This window comes from Mesoplodon mirus (genome assembly GCF_964341445.2).
Source record: "Mesoplodon mirus genome assembly, chromosome: 3".
In the NCBI taxonomy this organism is placed as follows: domain Eukaryota; kingdom Metazoa; phylum Chordata; class Mammalia; order Artiodactyla; family Ziphiidae; genus Mesoplodon; species Mesoplodon mirus.
Genome location: NC_138978.1, coordinates 144,528,328 through 144,543,851, shown reverse-complemented (window position 1 = coordinate 144,543,851; position 15,524 = coordinate 144,528,328). Strand labels below are relative to the sequence as shown.

General features: G+C 42.3%; 1 protein-coding gene across 3 annotated transcripts in view; it reads left to right on the top strand.

Annotated features, from left to right (window-relative positions):
- TRAF5 (TNF receptor associated factor 5) overlaps positions 1 to 14,641 on the top strand; it is a 48,729-nt gene extending 34,088 nt beyond the window's left edge. For all 3 annotated transcript variants that reach the window (XM_082614397.1, XM_082614398.1, XM_082614399.1), the window contains 7 exons: positions 843 to 1,007; positions 1,651 to 1,728; positions 2,047 to 2,121; positions 4,845 to 4,937; positions 8,815 to 8,955; positions 10,325 to 10,493; positions 11,148 to 14,641. In XM_082614397.1, the coding sequence (XP_082470523.1) occupies positions 843 to 1,007; positions 1,651 to 1,728; positions 2,047 to 2,121; positions 4,845 to 4,937; positions 8,815 to 8,955; positions 10,325 to 10,493; positions 11,148 to 11,725 (1,299 nt within the window). In that variant the 3' untranslated portion in view covers positions 11,726 to 14,641. The remainder of the gene's footprint in view (positions 1 to 842; positions 1,008 to 1,650; positions 1,729 to 2,046; positions 2,122 to 4,844; positions 4,938 to 8,814; positions 8,956 to 10,324; positions 10,494 to 11,147) is intronic.
- Positions 14,642 to 15,524: the final 883 nt, after the last annotated feature.

Below are 15,524 nucleotides of genomic sequence, written 5' to 3'. Positions count from 1 at the left end.
AAGGGCCGTAGCTTGCCAACCCTGTTTTAAAGGATCTTGTGGTGGGGAACAAACTCCTTAGGATTTTGATACCTTGTCAGCACCACAGTAACTTGCAGTGTTATCCACGGGTTTTGTTAAGACATGCCTGCTTTAAAAAACCTGTAACATGAAGAACACTGTCTGAGTCATCCTTCTCTAATATTCTGGTCAAGAACATTTCCTGACTTGACAAGGGTGACCCATCCCAGCTTCTCCTGGGCCTGTGATCCTGTATTCCTCTATCCTTTGCTTTACCGCTTGTGGAACAGCTTCCTCTCCCTCCCTTTCTTTCCTTTAGTCCTTCCCCTTCCTTCACTTACTCAGGAGGTAGCCTTCTCTTCTTCCCTCTTTGCCCTCTGTTCCGGCTTTTACCATCTGCTGTGCAGAGATTAGTACTTGGTGCTGGAGGTGGGGATGGAGGGTGCACAAAAGAAATGTCCTTGAGGAGCTGGTAAGTTAATTGGCAAGCCTAAGGAAAATATTCAAGAGCTAACCTGAGAATATGAGCAGGTTAATAGGTAATCAAAGATAAACCCGGCATGCTTTCTTCGTCACGCATCTTCCCCTGTCCTCCAAACAAGGCTGGCTGTCACAGCCTCCGTGCAAGCAGCCTTCTCCATGCCCTGTGCTCAGCAGAGGCAGCGGGTGGCCTCTGCAGAGAGCCTGTGACAGAGGCTGTGCCCCCTGCCCCCCCACCCTCGCAGTCCTTTCTCCTGCTGCCCCAGGGTCTTCCCTCCCTCCCTCACTAGGCCTTGCAGCAGGCTTCCCCTCCCACTGCCCTGCTCAGTGGGTCCCCACTGGCTTGTTGTTATCTGTCGCAGGACCACCTTCAGCACTGCTTATTCCAAGCTGTGCAGTGCTCTAATGAGAGCTGTCGGGAGCCAGTCCTTCGCAAAGATCTGAAAGAGCATTTGAGTGCAGACTGTCCGTTTCGAGAGGAAAAATGCCTTTATTGCAAAAAGGATGTGGTAGTCATCCATCTACAGGTAAAAAAAAAAAAAAAAAAGAATCATCTTTATGGGACTAAATTCTGCCTCAGTGGTCACAGTGAATCAGATGGGATACCAGAAGCACTTTTCTGGATTTATTTTTATGCAGAAAGAGGTCTAAAGAATAACTTTATCTGAGGGTTCTATAAAAAGCTAAAAACCTTCTTGGTAGGACTCTATTCATGTATCATTGGCAAAAATGTTGTTTGAGCACCTGCTGAGTGTGAGTGGTCCAGGAGAGACGCTAGGCTCTGGGTCCCAAGGAGGTGACCACACTGTCTGTCCTCAGGATGCTCCGACCTGATTGGAGAGGTAGGATGCCGGCATAAGACGAGAGCATGGGGTGCCCTTTACATGTGCCAAAGGAGCCAAGCCAGTGACTCCCATAGTCTGTGTCCTCTGTCAGTCCCATGTCCTCTGACCTTCTTTAAAAGAATTGGAAAATTGAACTGAATTGAATTCATTTATACCAAGAAAGCAGCCATCTAGAATGCTTTTTGGAACTAGGCCATACCTTCCTACAGAGGGTAAGCCACATAGCATAGATCCCCAAAGGGACATATGTATACACACTCTGAGGCCATACAGGGAGCCTTTGGAAGCAAGGCTGGCTTTATTTCAGCACACTTTTCTGTTTCAGAATCATGAGGAAAACTTGTGTCCTGAGTACCCAGTATCTTGTCCCAACAAGTGTTTGCGGATTATTCCAAGAACTGAGGTAACTGTAAATAATTCTCTTAGTAGATTTTATGTAAGATAAAGTTTCAGTAATCACTGTGGTGTGTGTTTGATAAAATCCCATAAGCAGGGGCCCAAGGCTTAAATTATCCTCATGATAACCATGGTTCTGTCTTCCCTCCCCTTCTCTCTGAGAATTCTTCTCTGTTTTCCTCTTAGCTCTCCTTCCCCCAGGCTTCAGCATGGTGTTTCCTCCCTTCTTCCCAAGCGACCCTTGGCTCCCTGCTTGCTGCAGTTATACCAGGTAGCTGGAGAGTCGGGGATGCATTTCTCTAGCATGAGGCTGTCTGTTTTGTAGGTGGATGAACACCTTGCTGTGTGTCCTGAAGCTGAACAAGACTGTCCTTTCAAGAACTATGGCTGTACTGTAAAGGTATGGAATAATTGTTTCTGTCTACCTTCTACTGTATAATTTATTTGTTGAGTTCATTTTATTCTTGATTCCATTCAAGATGCAGAAGGACATTCACTTCTGAGAAACTTTAAGACTGGCAGTTGTAACTAGTGGTTACCAGTAGGGTGAGGCAAGATGGTGGTAGGGAATTAACAGGTACAAACTACTATGTATAAAATAAATAAGCTACAAGTATATATAATACAACACACGGAATATAGCCAATATTTTATAATAACTATAAACAGAATAGAAAAAAAAGACTTGTATTGTATACAGTACATAATACATAATACTAATACTTGTATTGTATTAGTCAGGGTTCTCCAGAGAAACAGAACAAATAATTTATATATACATAAAATTTTTAATACCTAATACCAACTTTTTTGAGGTTTGGTTATATCTCTGAAAATAAAATGTGACCCTCACATTGACCTTGCAATCCTACTGCTAGAAATTTATTTCACAGATATCCTTTCATAAGTATGCAATGATTACACACATATACAAACACACATGCACACAAAGATATTTACGGTACTCCCCCCTTGTCCATGGGGGTAGATTCCAAGATCCTCCACGGATGCCTGAAACCATGGTTAGTACCAAACCCTATATATACTATGTTTTTCTTTCCTATACATACATACCTATGATAAAGTTCAATTTACAAATTAGGCACAGTAAGAGCATATCTGAATTGCCAGCATCATTTGGGGCCGTTATCGAGTAAATAAGGGTTAGTTGATGACAGCACTACGATACTGCAACAGTTTATCTGATAACCAAGGTAGCTAAGTGACTAATGGGTGGGTAGTATGTATGGCCTGGATACCTGGACTATGGGATGACTCACCTCTGGGGCAGGACGAAGCAGGAAGGCACAAGATTTCACTACGCTACTCAGAACAGTTCACAATTTAAAGTATGAATTGTTTATTTCCGAAGTTTTCAATTTAATATTTTTGGACCATTGTTGACTATGGTAACTGAAACCACAGAAATTGAAACGGTGGCTAAATGGGGACTACTGTATTTACCCAAAAAAAAAAAAAAAAATCCAAAAACCCACAAAAAATGAAAAACAACCTATAAGTCCATCTCTGAAGTACTGAGTATATAATTATATATATATAATTTTTTCATATTTTGGAATACTATGCATCTGATAAAAAGAATGAGGTATATATTTTAAAAATTACATACAGTATGATCTCACTGTGTATGTATCTTCACTGACTCTGGTAGTGAGACTAGGGAATTGGGTGTGTAGACAGAGAGAAGGGGGCTTTTATTTTTATTCTACATCTTGCTATATTGTTTGAGATAAGCATATATTTCTCTTATTTTAAAAAATTCTTATGAAAAACCTTTTTTAAAAAGTCAGTGAAGAGTCCATAAATGTGTCACATAGCAAACCAGTGATTATCTTGGCTGCAGAAAGGATAGGGTTTACCTTCCTTGTGCACAAAATACAGAATTGCTTTCCAGCTCTAAAAAGAATCTCCTTTTTTATAAAATTTTATTTAAAATATTTATTTACTTATTGACTGCTCTGGGTCTTCGTTTCTGCACGCGGGCTTTCTCTAGTTGCGGTGAGCGGGGCTTCGTTGTGGTGCGCAGGCTTCTCATTGCGGTGGCTTCCCTTGTTGCGGAGCACAGGCTCTAGGTGTGCGGGCTTCAGTAGTTGTGGCTCACGGGCCTAGTTGCTCCGCGGCATGTGGGATCTTCCTGGACCAGGGATCGAACCTGTGTCCCCTGCATTGGCAGGCAGATTCTTAACCACTGTACCACCAGGGAAGTCCCTAAAAGGAATCTTCTTTACAGTTAGGCCCAAACTTCCATTTGGATTGTATTCTAGGACTTACCTTAGTACTGGAGCTGGGGATGGCTGGGGGAGTTGTTCTCTGGAGGAGGGGCCAACCCTGAACTGAAGGGAAATTGATGAGGAACGTTTGCTTAGAGTCTATGGGCCACCCATACCATTTGCTTTTACTAGTAGTGCAGGCAGTCTGCGATGGAATTTTAATGATAAAATATTTAATCTTCTGTTCTAGTGAAGGTGCAAGTTGGGGTACAGTGTGATAGCACAGGACTGCCGAGGGAACGTTGGCAGAGGACATTTGACTCTGTCTGCAGGACTCCCTCTTTGACTCACGTCCTGGAGGATGCATGGGAGTTTCTCTGATAAAAAGAAGTTTGCATTTCTTCTTGCAAACATATAATTTGACTTTGAAGGCAACACATTTGCATGGGCTGAAATTACAATTAGGTTGCATACCTTCTGCCCGATAAAAGGACAGTGATAGAAGGCGGTAGAGAAGTGTGCTTGGTAGGAGGGAGAACTAACGGAGGCTTAAAACTGATCTGGGAGATAACCCACCAAGGAGGTAAGTTTTATATGGGAATAGTTGAGAGGTGGTAATAACTACACTTAACCCTCAGTCATATACTCCCAGGGCAAGGAATGAAATCAGTGCTGAGAATTTTGATAGTGGCCTGACTCTCTGTAAGTGTCTCATGGGTACTGTAGAATCCTAAAGCTGGAAAAGGGACCTGGGAGGGGTCATTCTCCCTGCAACCCACCTTGAGACAAGTAAGCAAAGTTGTTAAAGTTCTGCTTTAGCAGAACATCCCACCACCACCCTCATTTTGGGAGCCTTTCAACAACCTGACTTATTTTTCTCTTCATATTAAAGGATAAACGAGGAAACCTGCAGGAGCATGAGCATTCAGCCTTACGGGACCACATGCTTCTGGTTTTAGAAAAGAACTTCCAGTTAGAAGAACAGGTAAATATTCAAGGGTTCAAGTATAAAGGGAGGCAACAGAATCGCTGGGATTTGTACTTGTTGGTATTTTTATACTCCCCTCTGTTTCAGTATAAGTCAACTGGAGGTAGATGTTTTTCTACTAAGTGGCCAGACTCACAGGCTTGTAGCACATTAAACTGGAAAGTGCCTTTGAGATCTTTGGGTTCAGCCCCCTCAACCAACAGATGAAGTAACTAAGCTCAAAGAAATTTTGATGTGTTTGTGATATTAAGGGGCAGAATTCAATCTCAAACCCATGTCCCTGATTCTCAGTCCAGTGCTCCCCGTGTTACACCACACTGCCTCTCTGCAGCCTATCCACACACCTTGTGGTTATTACCTGGCACCTAGTAGGAACCTAGTAGATGTTTGGCATTTTTAAATGAAATCAGTATTACCATGAAACAGCATTTGACTATCTGTCCTAGGCACCGTGGGTTTTATATATTTTGTAATAAGTCTTAACTTATTAACTTTGCAACCTACTCATACGTGCATATTTATTTCACTGCAATCAATGCATACGTACATATTTATTTCACTGGGTTGTGATTATCAAGTGAAATTATGTGTGCAAATGCCAGCCGTAGTCCCTGGAATATTCATAGTGGACCTCAATAAATGCTGATTCTACTGAGTAATTATTCTAAAAGTTCATTATTTTGTTAGGGCATCTCAGAGGATCAGACTTTTCAAGCCCAGGTAGGGAAGAAAACCATCCAGCTGGAGAGAGGGAGCTGAATTTTATGGCTGCAGATTATTTTATGGTGTCTGATTCCATATTAAAGTAGCTGTGTGAGTTTCAGGGTCAGATCATGGAGAAAATTAGAAAGACTGATTAAACTGTAACTGGTGGAAGGCATGCTGCCTAGGAGCCATTCCCAAGTTCTTTCTGTAAGAGTTGCCTCATTCGTCTATCCACTGATCCAACAAACACGTGCCATATGTCAAGTACAATGCTAGTTGCTAGGGACACTGAGTCAAGGAAGACACAGCATGTACCCTTGAAGAGCTCACAAAAATGTAAACAGATAAGATGCTGTGCCTTGTGGGGGTACAGAGACTGTAGCAGTTTGCTCTGTGGGAGTTGCAGAGGGCTTTTCAAGGTAACACATCCGAGCTGCATCATCTTGAAGGAAGAGAAGGTCCGTCAGTTAAAATGTTGTGGAAAGAGGATATTCCAGAAGAGGAAAGTTTATGCCAAGGCAGAGAGGCATGAGAGAGGCTGATGGTCCAAGGAAATGGGGTTTGGGGGTAGAGAGACATCCAGGTGTGAGACAGGGAAAGGCTGAAGACTGGTGTGTTGGGTCCAGACTGCATTGGCCTTCCACGTAAGCTAAGAAGTTTCAAATATTTTACATTCAGTGATTTTTTAATTTATTCATATCCTGCTCTATTTAAGAAAGGGTTTAAGGGCCAAAGTTTGAACTAATGTTTGCCAGTAATAAGGATCTAAAAGACGTTTTTAAATAGGAAGATACTTGGTCAGCTAATTGTTTGGCTTTAAAAATAAGACAGCTGGTGGTAGCATGGAAGGTGGATAGGAGAGAAGAGAATGAGGACAGAGGGACCAGGCAGAAAGATGCTGCAGTAAACTAGACAGTGTGGCAGTAGAGCCTGGCAATTGATGAGTGAGGGTCCTGGAGCCAGAAAGGCCTGGGTTCGAGACCTGGCTCCACACATAGGAGTTCGGGCAGGCTAATTAACCTCTGTCTTCCACAATTTTCTCATTTGTAACATGGGGTTGTAGTGAGGGTCAAATTATATATGTGCGCTCTTAGCACAGTGCCTGGCTAACAATAAGCAGTTCAGTATTAGGGGAAGCGATACTGGAGGGGGTAGTGGGTGGTGGTAATGTCGAAGGTGAAGGCTTGACCAAGGCTGTGTCAGTGGGGATGGAGGGAAGGTATTGGGAGGCTTTTACAGGTTGGAGTCACATGCTGTAGTTGAGGCAGGGAACTTGGTAATGTTATTAACTGAGATGGGCACTGCACACAGGAGCAGGTTAGACGTGAGGGGGGCGGGGCAAGAGGAGACACTGAGTTTGCTTTTGGTCAAGGATGGCTGGTGCACACGTGGGAGTCAGCTCTTGGGGTATAAGTAGAAGATTTGGGGGCCAGAGATCAGATGGTTATTGCAGCCACTTGTGCATTATTTATAAAACATGTGTCAAATGCCCTCTGTGTGCCAGGTGCTGTGCTGGGCTTTGGGGATCGGGAAATAAGTGAAATGTAGCCTCAGCAATTTAGTGGAGAAAAAAATGACCAAATTAACCAAATAAAAAAGCAATGAGTCATGAAGGTAAGTTATACTTCTAGAGTATGCTCAGAATGTCATGGAACTTAAGAGGTGGCCTAGGTAGGTGGTACTAGTGTGGAAGTATTTCTGGGAGGATATGCCCTGGAGTGAGGCTTAAAAAGTGGTCGCTTCTAGGTGAAGGAGGAAGTGACTGAGAGCAGAGCCTGAAACAGAAGGTGTGTAGTGTGCGAATGGGCATGAGACTGAAAAGGTGGCCAGGGGCAGACTTTTTTTTTTTTTTTTTTTTTTGCGGTACGCGGGCCTCTCACCGTTGTGGCCTCTCCCGCTACGGAGCACAGATTCCGGACGCGCAGGCTCAGCGGTCATGGCTCACGGGCCCAGCTGCTCCGCGGCATGTGGGATCTTCCCGGACCAGGGGCACGAACCCGTGTCCCCTGCATCGGCAGGCAGACTCTCAACCACTGCGCCACCAGGGAAACCCGTAAGGGGCAGATTTTGTAGGGCCCTGTACAGCCTGTAAAAGAAGGCCACTAGAGACGGTTAAATAGGAGGGGTGACCAGCCCAGATTTGTCACTTACTATTCTTCTGGTGACAGTATGGAGTATGATTTGGAGGAAAACAAGGCTAAAGACAGGGGGAGCATTCATTCATTCATTCATCTATTTAACAAATATTTATCAAGCACCTACTGGTGCCAGGCACCAGCCCAGTTGTTGAGGTTCCAGTGGACGGTGGGACTCATGCCATTCCGGCTCCCATAGAGCTTCTTTTCGGGTATGTGTTTGTTAGGGACAGTGTATGATCTGTTGGGAAGCTATCGTAGCAGCCCAGGTGAGAAATAACGCAGGCTGAAACAAGATGAGATGCAATGAGAAATGGATGTAAGAGTTGTTTTGTTGTGTGTCAGGAGCTAAAGTTGGCAGGTATTGCTGATGAAGTGGGTGTAGGGATAAGAGAAGGGTTGTTGAGGATCACGTGAAGGTTTTTGGTTATTTCCCTCAAATTGATTATAAATTCTGAGAGGTGGTGTGTTTTGCCTACCACTTGCTAGCGGTATGCTGGGCAGGTTACTTAAACGCTCTGCCTCTGTTTCCTTATCTGTAAAGTGAGACTGATAGCCATACCCAACACATAGGGTTCTTTGAGAATTAAAAGAGATGATGAATATAAGGGTTTGACAGACTCAGCAAATTGCAGCTATTACTATTGATGCTGTGTATACAGCATCTAATGTGGTATGGCGATCAGGACTCTGTGGTTGTTTAATAAGTGCATATTGAATGAAAGAGGAGAACCAGTTCAGCAAATTTAGTCAAGTGGTGTCACTAGCATTAGATGAGCCATCAAATGGGTTACATATAGAAAAGGCTGATGAGGAATCTATGGATCTTTCTTTTCTTTATTATCCTTTTTTTGTAAGCACCTGCGAACATTTCTTAGAATTATATGGTAATCTACCTGTAAATATTTTCTATAAATATATGTATGTATATTTTTCCTAGAAATACTTAACCTGCAATATTTTCCTAGAACTATATTTAAATTTTAACTTGTGTGCATGCAGTTCAGTGACCTCATTCATATTCTTGTTATTAGATTTCTGACTTATATAAGAGCCTAGAACAAAAAGAAAGTAAAATCCAGCAGCTAGCAGAAACCGTAAAGAAATTCGAAAAGGAGTTCAAGCAGTTTGCACAGTTGTTTGGCAAAAATGGAACTTTCCTCTCAAATATACAGGTGAGAAATGGCCTTTCTATTCATAATCAAGATTTAGCCTTCAATTAGCCGTGAGGCTTTTTCTTTTAATTTTTAAATGGAAATAATTTCAAATGTGCAAGAATAAGATAGTGCAAAGAACACCTGTATATTCTGCATCCAGATTCACTCATTGTCAGTATTTTGTCCCATTTGCTTCATTCATCCCCCCCTCCTTCTGGTCCCAAACTCCCCCACCCTGTCCCTGTCACCCCCCCACCCCCCGTGGGTATTCTTTCTGAACCCTTTGAGAGTAAGTTGTCTATCTTATGGCCCTTTACCCCTACATACTTCAGTATGTGTTTCCTAAGAATAAAGGTCCTCTTTTACATAACCTAGTACATTTAGCAATGTTAGGACATGTTTACACTGGTACAGTACTTTTATATAATTTATGGCAATTACGGCTGTAATCAATGTTGGGCTGATATTAGTCACTTGATTTCAGATTCCCTGAGAGCATCTATAGTCCTGCATTTTGTAGTTAACAAAGTGAAATTATTAATTCCCCTGGGAAGAAAATGCTTTAAACATCACTAAAATATAGCAAAAATTACTTTGTAAATCATGAATGTTAAATAACCATAAACAAATTCCTAAAAAATAATGATTTCATTGTGATTATAAAATTTACAGTGGAAAATATTTCAAGATGTGATATGGGCAATCTTTTGGAAATCTGGATTATCCCAGAAAATGTAGGCCATATAATTTCCATATTTGTCAGCATACCATATGGATGTGTGTGTGAGTGTGTGTAGAAAAAAGGAAATCCATCATATGTTATTATCTCAATTCTGACCTTTTTCTAACACAAAAACCAGTCAAGAGTGAAGGCACTAAGGGTAAGAGTGGAGGAGAAACATAGTTTTATTTAGTCCCTTCCATCTAAAGAGAGCAACCAAATGTTCAGGCTTTAGCTCAGGCACTTCTGTACCACCTGTAGTGCTCAGGCCAGAACAGGTGGGCCTTCTTCCAGTGCATTCTCTGCCTTCTAGCAGAGTAGGAATGAATCAGAAGAGTAGCATCTAAGAGGAGGAAGTGATAAGGCAAGGAGAGAACAGAAATATAAAGATAGGGTAGAGAACCAAGAGGAGAGACACCAAGGGAGGAGTAAAACTCAGATGAAGAACAGTTCAAAGATTTGAAACAGGAGCAGAGACGCTGTGGAGGGGGAGGAAGGTATTAGGTGGCTCATCTCTCTGAGATCCTCATTCAATTTTCTCTTCTGGACTGTGCATTTTTCATTTCATGAATTGATTAATTAAAGGTGAAATGTTTGAGTTAAAATATATAACCTCAACGAACTACTCAAATTTTTTTGACATGATGATCCACTTTGTACTGAAAGGTTCTTGCCAGTCACATTGACAAGTCCGCTTGGCTAGAAGTTCAGGTGCGTCAGTTATTACAAATGGCTAACCAGCAACAAAGTAAATTTGATCTGAGGCCTTTGGTGGAAGCGATTGATACAGTGAAACAGAAAATCACCCTGCTAGAAACCCATGATCAAAGATTAGGTATGTCTAATGTTTTATACTTATCTGTTGGTGATTCATTATTTCTACATGTGTTCATGAAACAAGCAGACCTGGCCGATGGAGAGTCACAGCTGTCCAGGATCAACAATGGCTGAATCTGGTATTTGTGAAACAGAACAGCATGAGGTTCTGGCCACTCAGGCAAAAATGATGAAGGGCCATGAGCGGGAGCTGGAACAAGCAAGGGGTGGAAATGGGCCAGAAAATTCCAAGAACAGCGAGTGATGGTTTTTTAAGGAGAGTAGACAAAAATGAGAAGGGGAAAGATGTGGTGGGAACATTGTTTTAAGTATAGAAAAGAGACAGGCTTGGCTGTTTAAAAGCCTTCCAGTTAGAAAGCAGTGGGGCTTACCATGCAGATGCCCGCTAGCTCGGTACAGAGTGCATCTTCTCAACACTTTGGTGAGCCTCAGATCAAGAGGACACATTTGGGTTTTCTTGGTGCCAATCTTGCCAAGACACGAGAATCACAGAGTTGATATTATTAATAGGAATTGTCCATTGGCGGACATTGAATTCAGCTCATCTTTGGGATGTCAGAATTTTCTTGGTTCTCTTCGGATAACAAAATTCCTCTTTGGGCAAATTTTAAAGACAAGTTTAAGGCCTTCAAGAGTCTTTTTTTCCTTGCAGTTGTTTTGGAAGGGGAGACTAACAAACATGATGCCCACATTAATATTCATAAAGCACAGCTGAATAAAAACGAAGAGCGATTTAAGCTGCTAGAAAGTGCCTGCTATAATGGAAAGCTCATCTGGAAGGTCACAGACTACAAGCTGAAGAAGAAGGAGGCGCTGGACGGACACACAGTATCCATCTTCAGCCAGCCCTTCTACACCAGCCGGTGTGGCTACAGGCTCTGCGCTAGAGCGTACCTGAATGGGGACGGGTCCGGGAAGGGGACGCACCTGTCGTTGTACTTTGTGGTGATGCGAGGGGAGTTTGACTCACTGTTGCAGTGGCCATTCAGGCAGAGGGTGACCCTGATGCTTTTGGACCAAAGTGGCAAAAAGAACCACATTATGGAGACCTTCAAGGCTGACCCCAATAGCAGCAGCTTTAAAAGACCCGATGGGGAGATGAACATTGCCTCTGGCTGTCCACGCTTTGTGGCTCATTCCACTTTGGAGAATGCCAAGAACACCTACATTAAAGATGACACCCTGTTCTTGAAAGTGGCTGTGGATTTAACTGACCTGGAGGATCTCTAATCACTGCTTCTGGGGTGATAAAAGGACTCCTTGAATCCAGAACCTTTGGTTAATGTAGTGACTGAATGTAGGCTCGACACACACTTGTGTTTGGTTCTTTGCCCTTAATGTTTGAAGTCATTTTGAGATTTCTCAAGTGCTGTCTTCTTTTTACATTTTATTCTGTCCCACTTTGAAACTGACAATACTTAGAATATCTTCTCATTATTTATATTTTTATATCTCTTGAAAGATGTTAATTTTCTTAAAGGTAAGGTCTGGGGCATACCTCTTTTACTGGTGCTTAGTGTGGGGTCTCAGGGTGGGCCCTCTATAATATTAAATGTCACTGAGGACACAGAAGTAGAATTTCCAGTTGAAAATGCTTTGGTTGTTTTGTTTTGGTTTTTTTTTTTGTGGTACGTGGGCCTCTCACTGCTGTGGCCTCTCCCGTTGCGGAGCACAGGCTCCGAACGCGCAGGCTCAGCGGCCATGGCTCACGGGCCCAGCCGCTCCGCGGCATGTGGGATCTTCCCGGACCAGGGCACGAACCCATGTCCCCTGCATCGGCAGGCAGACTCTCAACCACTGTGCCACCAGGGAAGCCCATGCTTTGGTATTTTATATTTGACCTTTAGATTCTAGACCTGACCGTAAGCCTGCAAAATCTTTTAGGGTAGGCTATTCCAGTTAGGTAGATGGGTAATGTACTTCAATCTGCCCAGTATGGACCAGACGTTTTCTGGTTATATACTGTATTTGTGGAAATTACTACACCTTTAATATTTTCATGAAGTTTACCTGTAGTCAGCAAGCACAGTTTTGCAAGGATGCATAAGAAGTGGTGAATAGAGTAAGCATTTTCATTCTCCCTGTTGAAGTGAAGCAGAAAGCACGGCATAGTTTATACATAAGGAGATACAGCCATCCAGCTAAAGTTCAGATTTTATTAGGTTCAAGCACGTGAAAAAAACGTTTTCAAACAAAATGATCAAATATTATCAGTTTCTGCACTGCTGGTGGGAATGTGAATTGGTACAGCCACTATGGAGAACAGTATGGAGGTTCCTTAAAAAACTACAAATAGAACTACCATATGATCCAGCAATCCCACTACTGGGCATATACCCTGAGAAAACCATAATTCAAAAAGAGACATGTACCAAAATGTTCATTGCAGCTCTATTCACAATAGCCCAGAGCTGGAAACAACCTAAGTGTCCATCATCGGATGAATGGATAAAGAAGATGTGGCACATATATACAATGGAATATTACTCAGCCATAAAAAGAAACGAAACTGAGCTATTTGTAATGAGGTGGATAGACCTAGAGTCTGTCATACAGAGTGAAGTAAGTCAGAAAGAGAAAGACAAATACCGTATGCTAACACATATATATGGAATTTTTTAAAAAATGTCATGAAGAACCTAGGGGTAAAACGGGAATAAAGACACAGACCTACTTGAGAATGGACTTGAGGATATGGGGAGGGGGAAGGGTAAGCTGTGACAAAGCGAAAGAGAGGCATGGACATATATACACTACCAAACGTAAGGTAGATAGATAGTGGGAAGCAGCTGCAGAGCACAGGGAGATCAGCTCAGTGCTTTGTGATCGCCTAGAGGGGTGGGATGGGGAGGGTGGGAGGGAGGGAGATGCATGAGGGAAGGGATGTGGGAACAGATGTATATGTATGACTGATTCACTTTGTTATAAAGCAGAAACTAATAAAAAAATATATATATAATAAAAAAATAAAATAAAAATAAAATTTAAAAAAAAAGAAAAAAGAAAAAAAAATATCAGTTTCATAAGATTCAACTTAATAAATAATATATATATACATGTATACAAATAGTTTAAAGGTATTTTGGTAAGAATAGTAAATTAATATGAGGATGGGCAGAATTTAGTACATGATGGAGAAAATGTCAAAAATGGATAAGAGGAATTTAAAACCTAGGGAGAACACCATTACAATTTCCAATGGGTGTTAGTACTCCCATCCAAAACTGATGGCTAAAAGCAGTATCTCCTATTCTTTTTGAGAGGAATTTTGAATTCATAAATTGATATGAAAATGGGCACTTATGTAAACTTGTGATGTTTCTTGTCGAAGTCCTGAGTACTTTGTGAAGAACAGAAATGATCGTGTTCTTCTACGTCTATCTGTATGGGTCTGAGAGAGTAAATACAAGTCTACCTGAGTTCTTCTGACTCTTGATAAGCCTGAGCTTAACAAGAAACTACCCAGTTTTCCTGAGCCCTAACTCTTGTTACGCCACCGAGCATGGCCGACACTCAGCTGGCTCCCTTGAGCATGCAAGGGCAAGCTGCTCACTTGGGTGATGACCACACACCTTAAAACTCTTGATCAGCTGACCTCACAGAAGCACATGATTTATACCAGTGGCTTCTGGAATAAATGGAACTTTCTTCATCTCTCCTGTGAAATTTCCAAGATACCAAAGACTCATACTGCACAAATCTTCCCAAAGGGTTAAATTCAAAGACCTAGGTTCACAATAGAAATCTGCTAAAGAACTACCCTGAATCTGCTGGTGAACTGGGGTACAGCTGACAGTCAGCACATTCCCTCAGATAAACTCAGGAAGTGTTTCTCTAGACCCCAGAGCTGGACGTAGGTGGCGCTGTGTGCTTGTTTTCAATGTTTCTCATCAAGTCCAAAGTCATCGTTGTGTTCCTGAGGAACAGATCACACTGTTGTAACTAGTTTTAAGTCTTTGATGTGAAAAACATTTTAAAAAGCGAATTTATCAAAATACTGATTTTGTGTTTTAACCAACTTCTCTACATAAAAAATGTAAGTCACGGCATGGTTTGCCTTATGAGTTCAGAGTCCCTTCATCATTGAAACAGTGAACACAGAACAAGGTATTCTGAAATAAAAAGCACTTCTTTCTCACAAAATAAGAGTTGTGAATTTTGTTTTAAGGAAGTCGAGCCATGGAAACTTATTTTTCCTTTTTTATGATCTGAACGGTTATTTTTATTCTGTATCTGTAAGATTTAAATTTTTATTTCCATTTTGGTCTGATTTCAGTTCCTGATGAAAAGAAAACAATACACTAGGCATAAAAGGGGAGTCAACAACCTTGAGAAAGGTATGTGCAGGATTCAAATAGGGTGGGGAGGTGGGGTACATACTAATGCACCTTAACAGATCTGAATTCTAACCTCTGGTCTCCAGATGTGATGATTTCAGAGAAACAAGAAATAGTCACAGGGTCAATTCCCAGTGCCAGTCTTGAGTGCACACAAATGGGACACAGAGCCACGAACCCTTTGTGATGGCCCTTGGACAATCGGTCCACACTGCAACTGCCTCTTTTCTCTTGAAAGTGGTTGCAGACATCGGTCTTAATCTTACGTTAGAATTCCGGGCTGGAGATAAAGCTTTGATGGATGCACAATAGAGGACCCAGTGGTGAAATCCCCTGGGAACACCACACTTTAGGGAGGAGAAAGAGGAATCTGCAAAGCATTTGGAGAAGAGGTCAGAGGTTAGAGAAGTACCAAGGGAGGTGGGAAGGGAACTGAATGTCAGCAGGGCCAAATGCCACCCTGAGAATAGCAGTCGCTCCCAGGGCACCACCCCCAGCACTCTTGAACTCATTATCTCCCCCAGGCTTCTCCCTCCTCGGTCTGTATCTTTGACCCTGGCCTTTGCCTTAAGCTGCAGACTCCTATATCCAAGTACCTGCTGAACATCTGAGCATGGAAGTCCCACAGGCACTTGGAAGTACACTTCACCAAAACTGAACTGGAGATCTTCCCAGTCTCCCCACCACTGCCA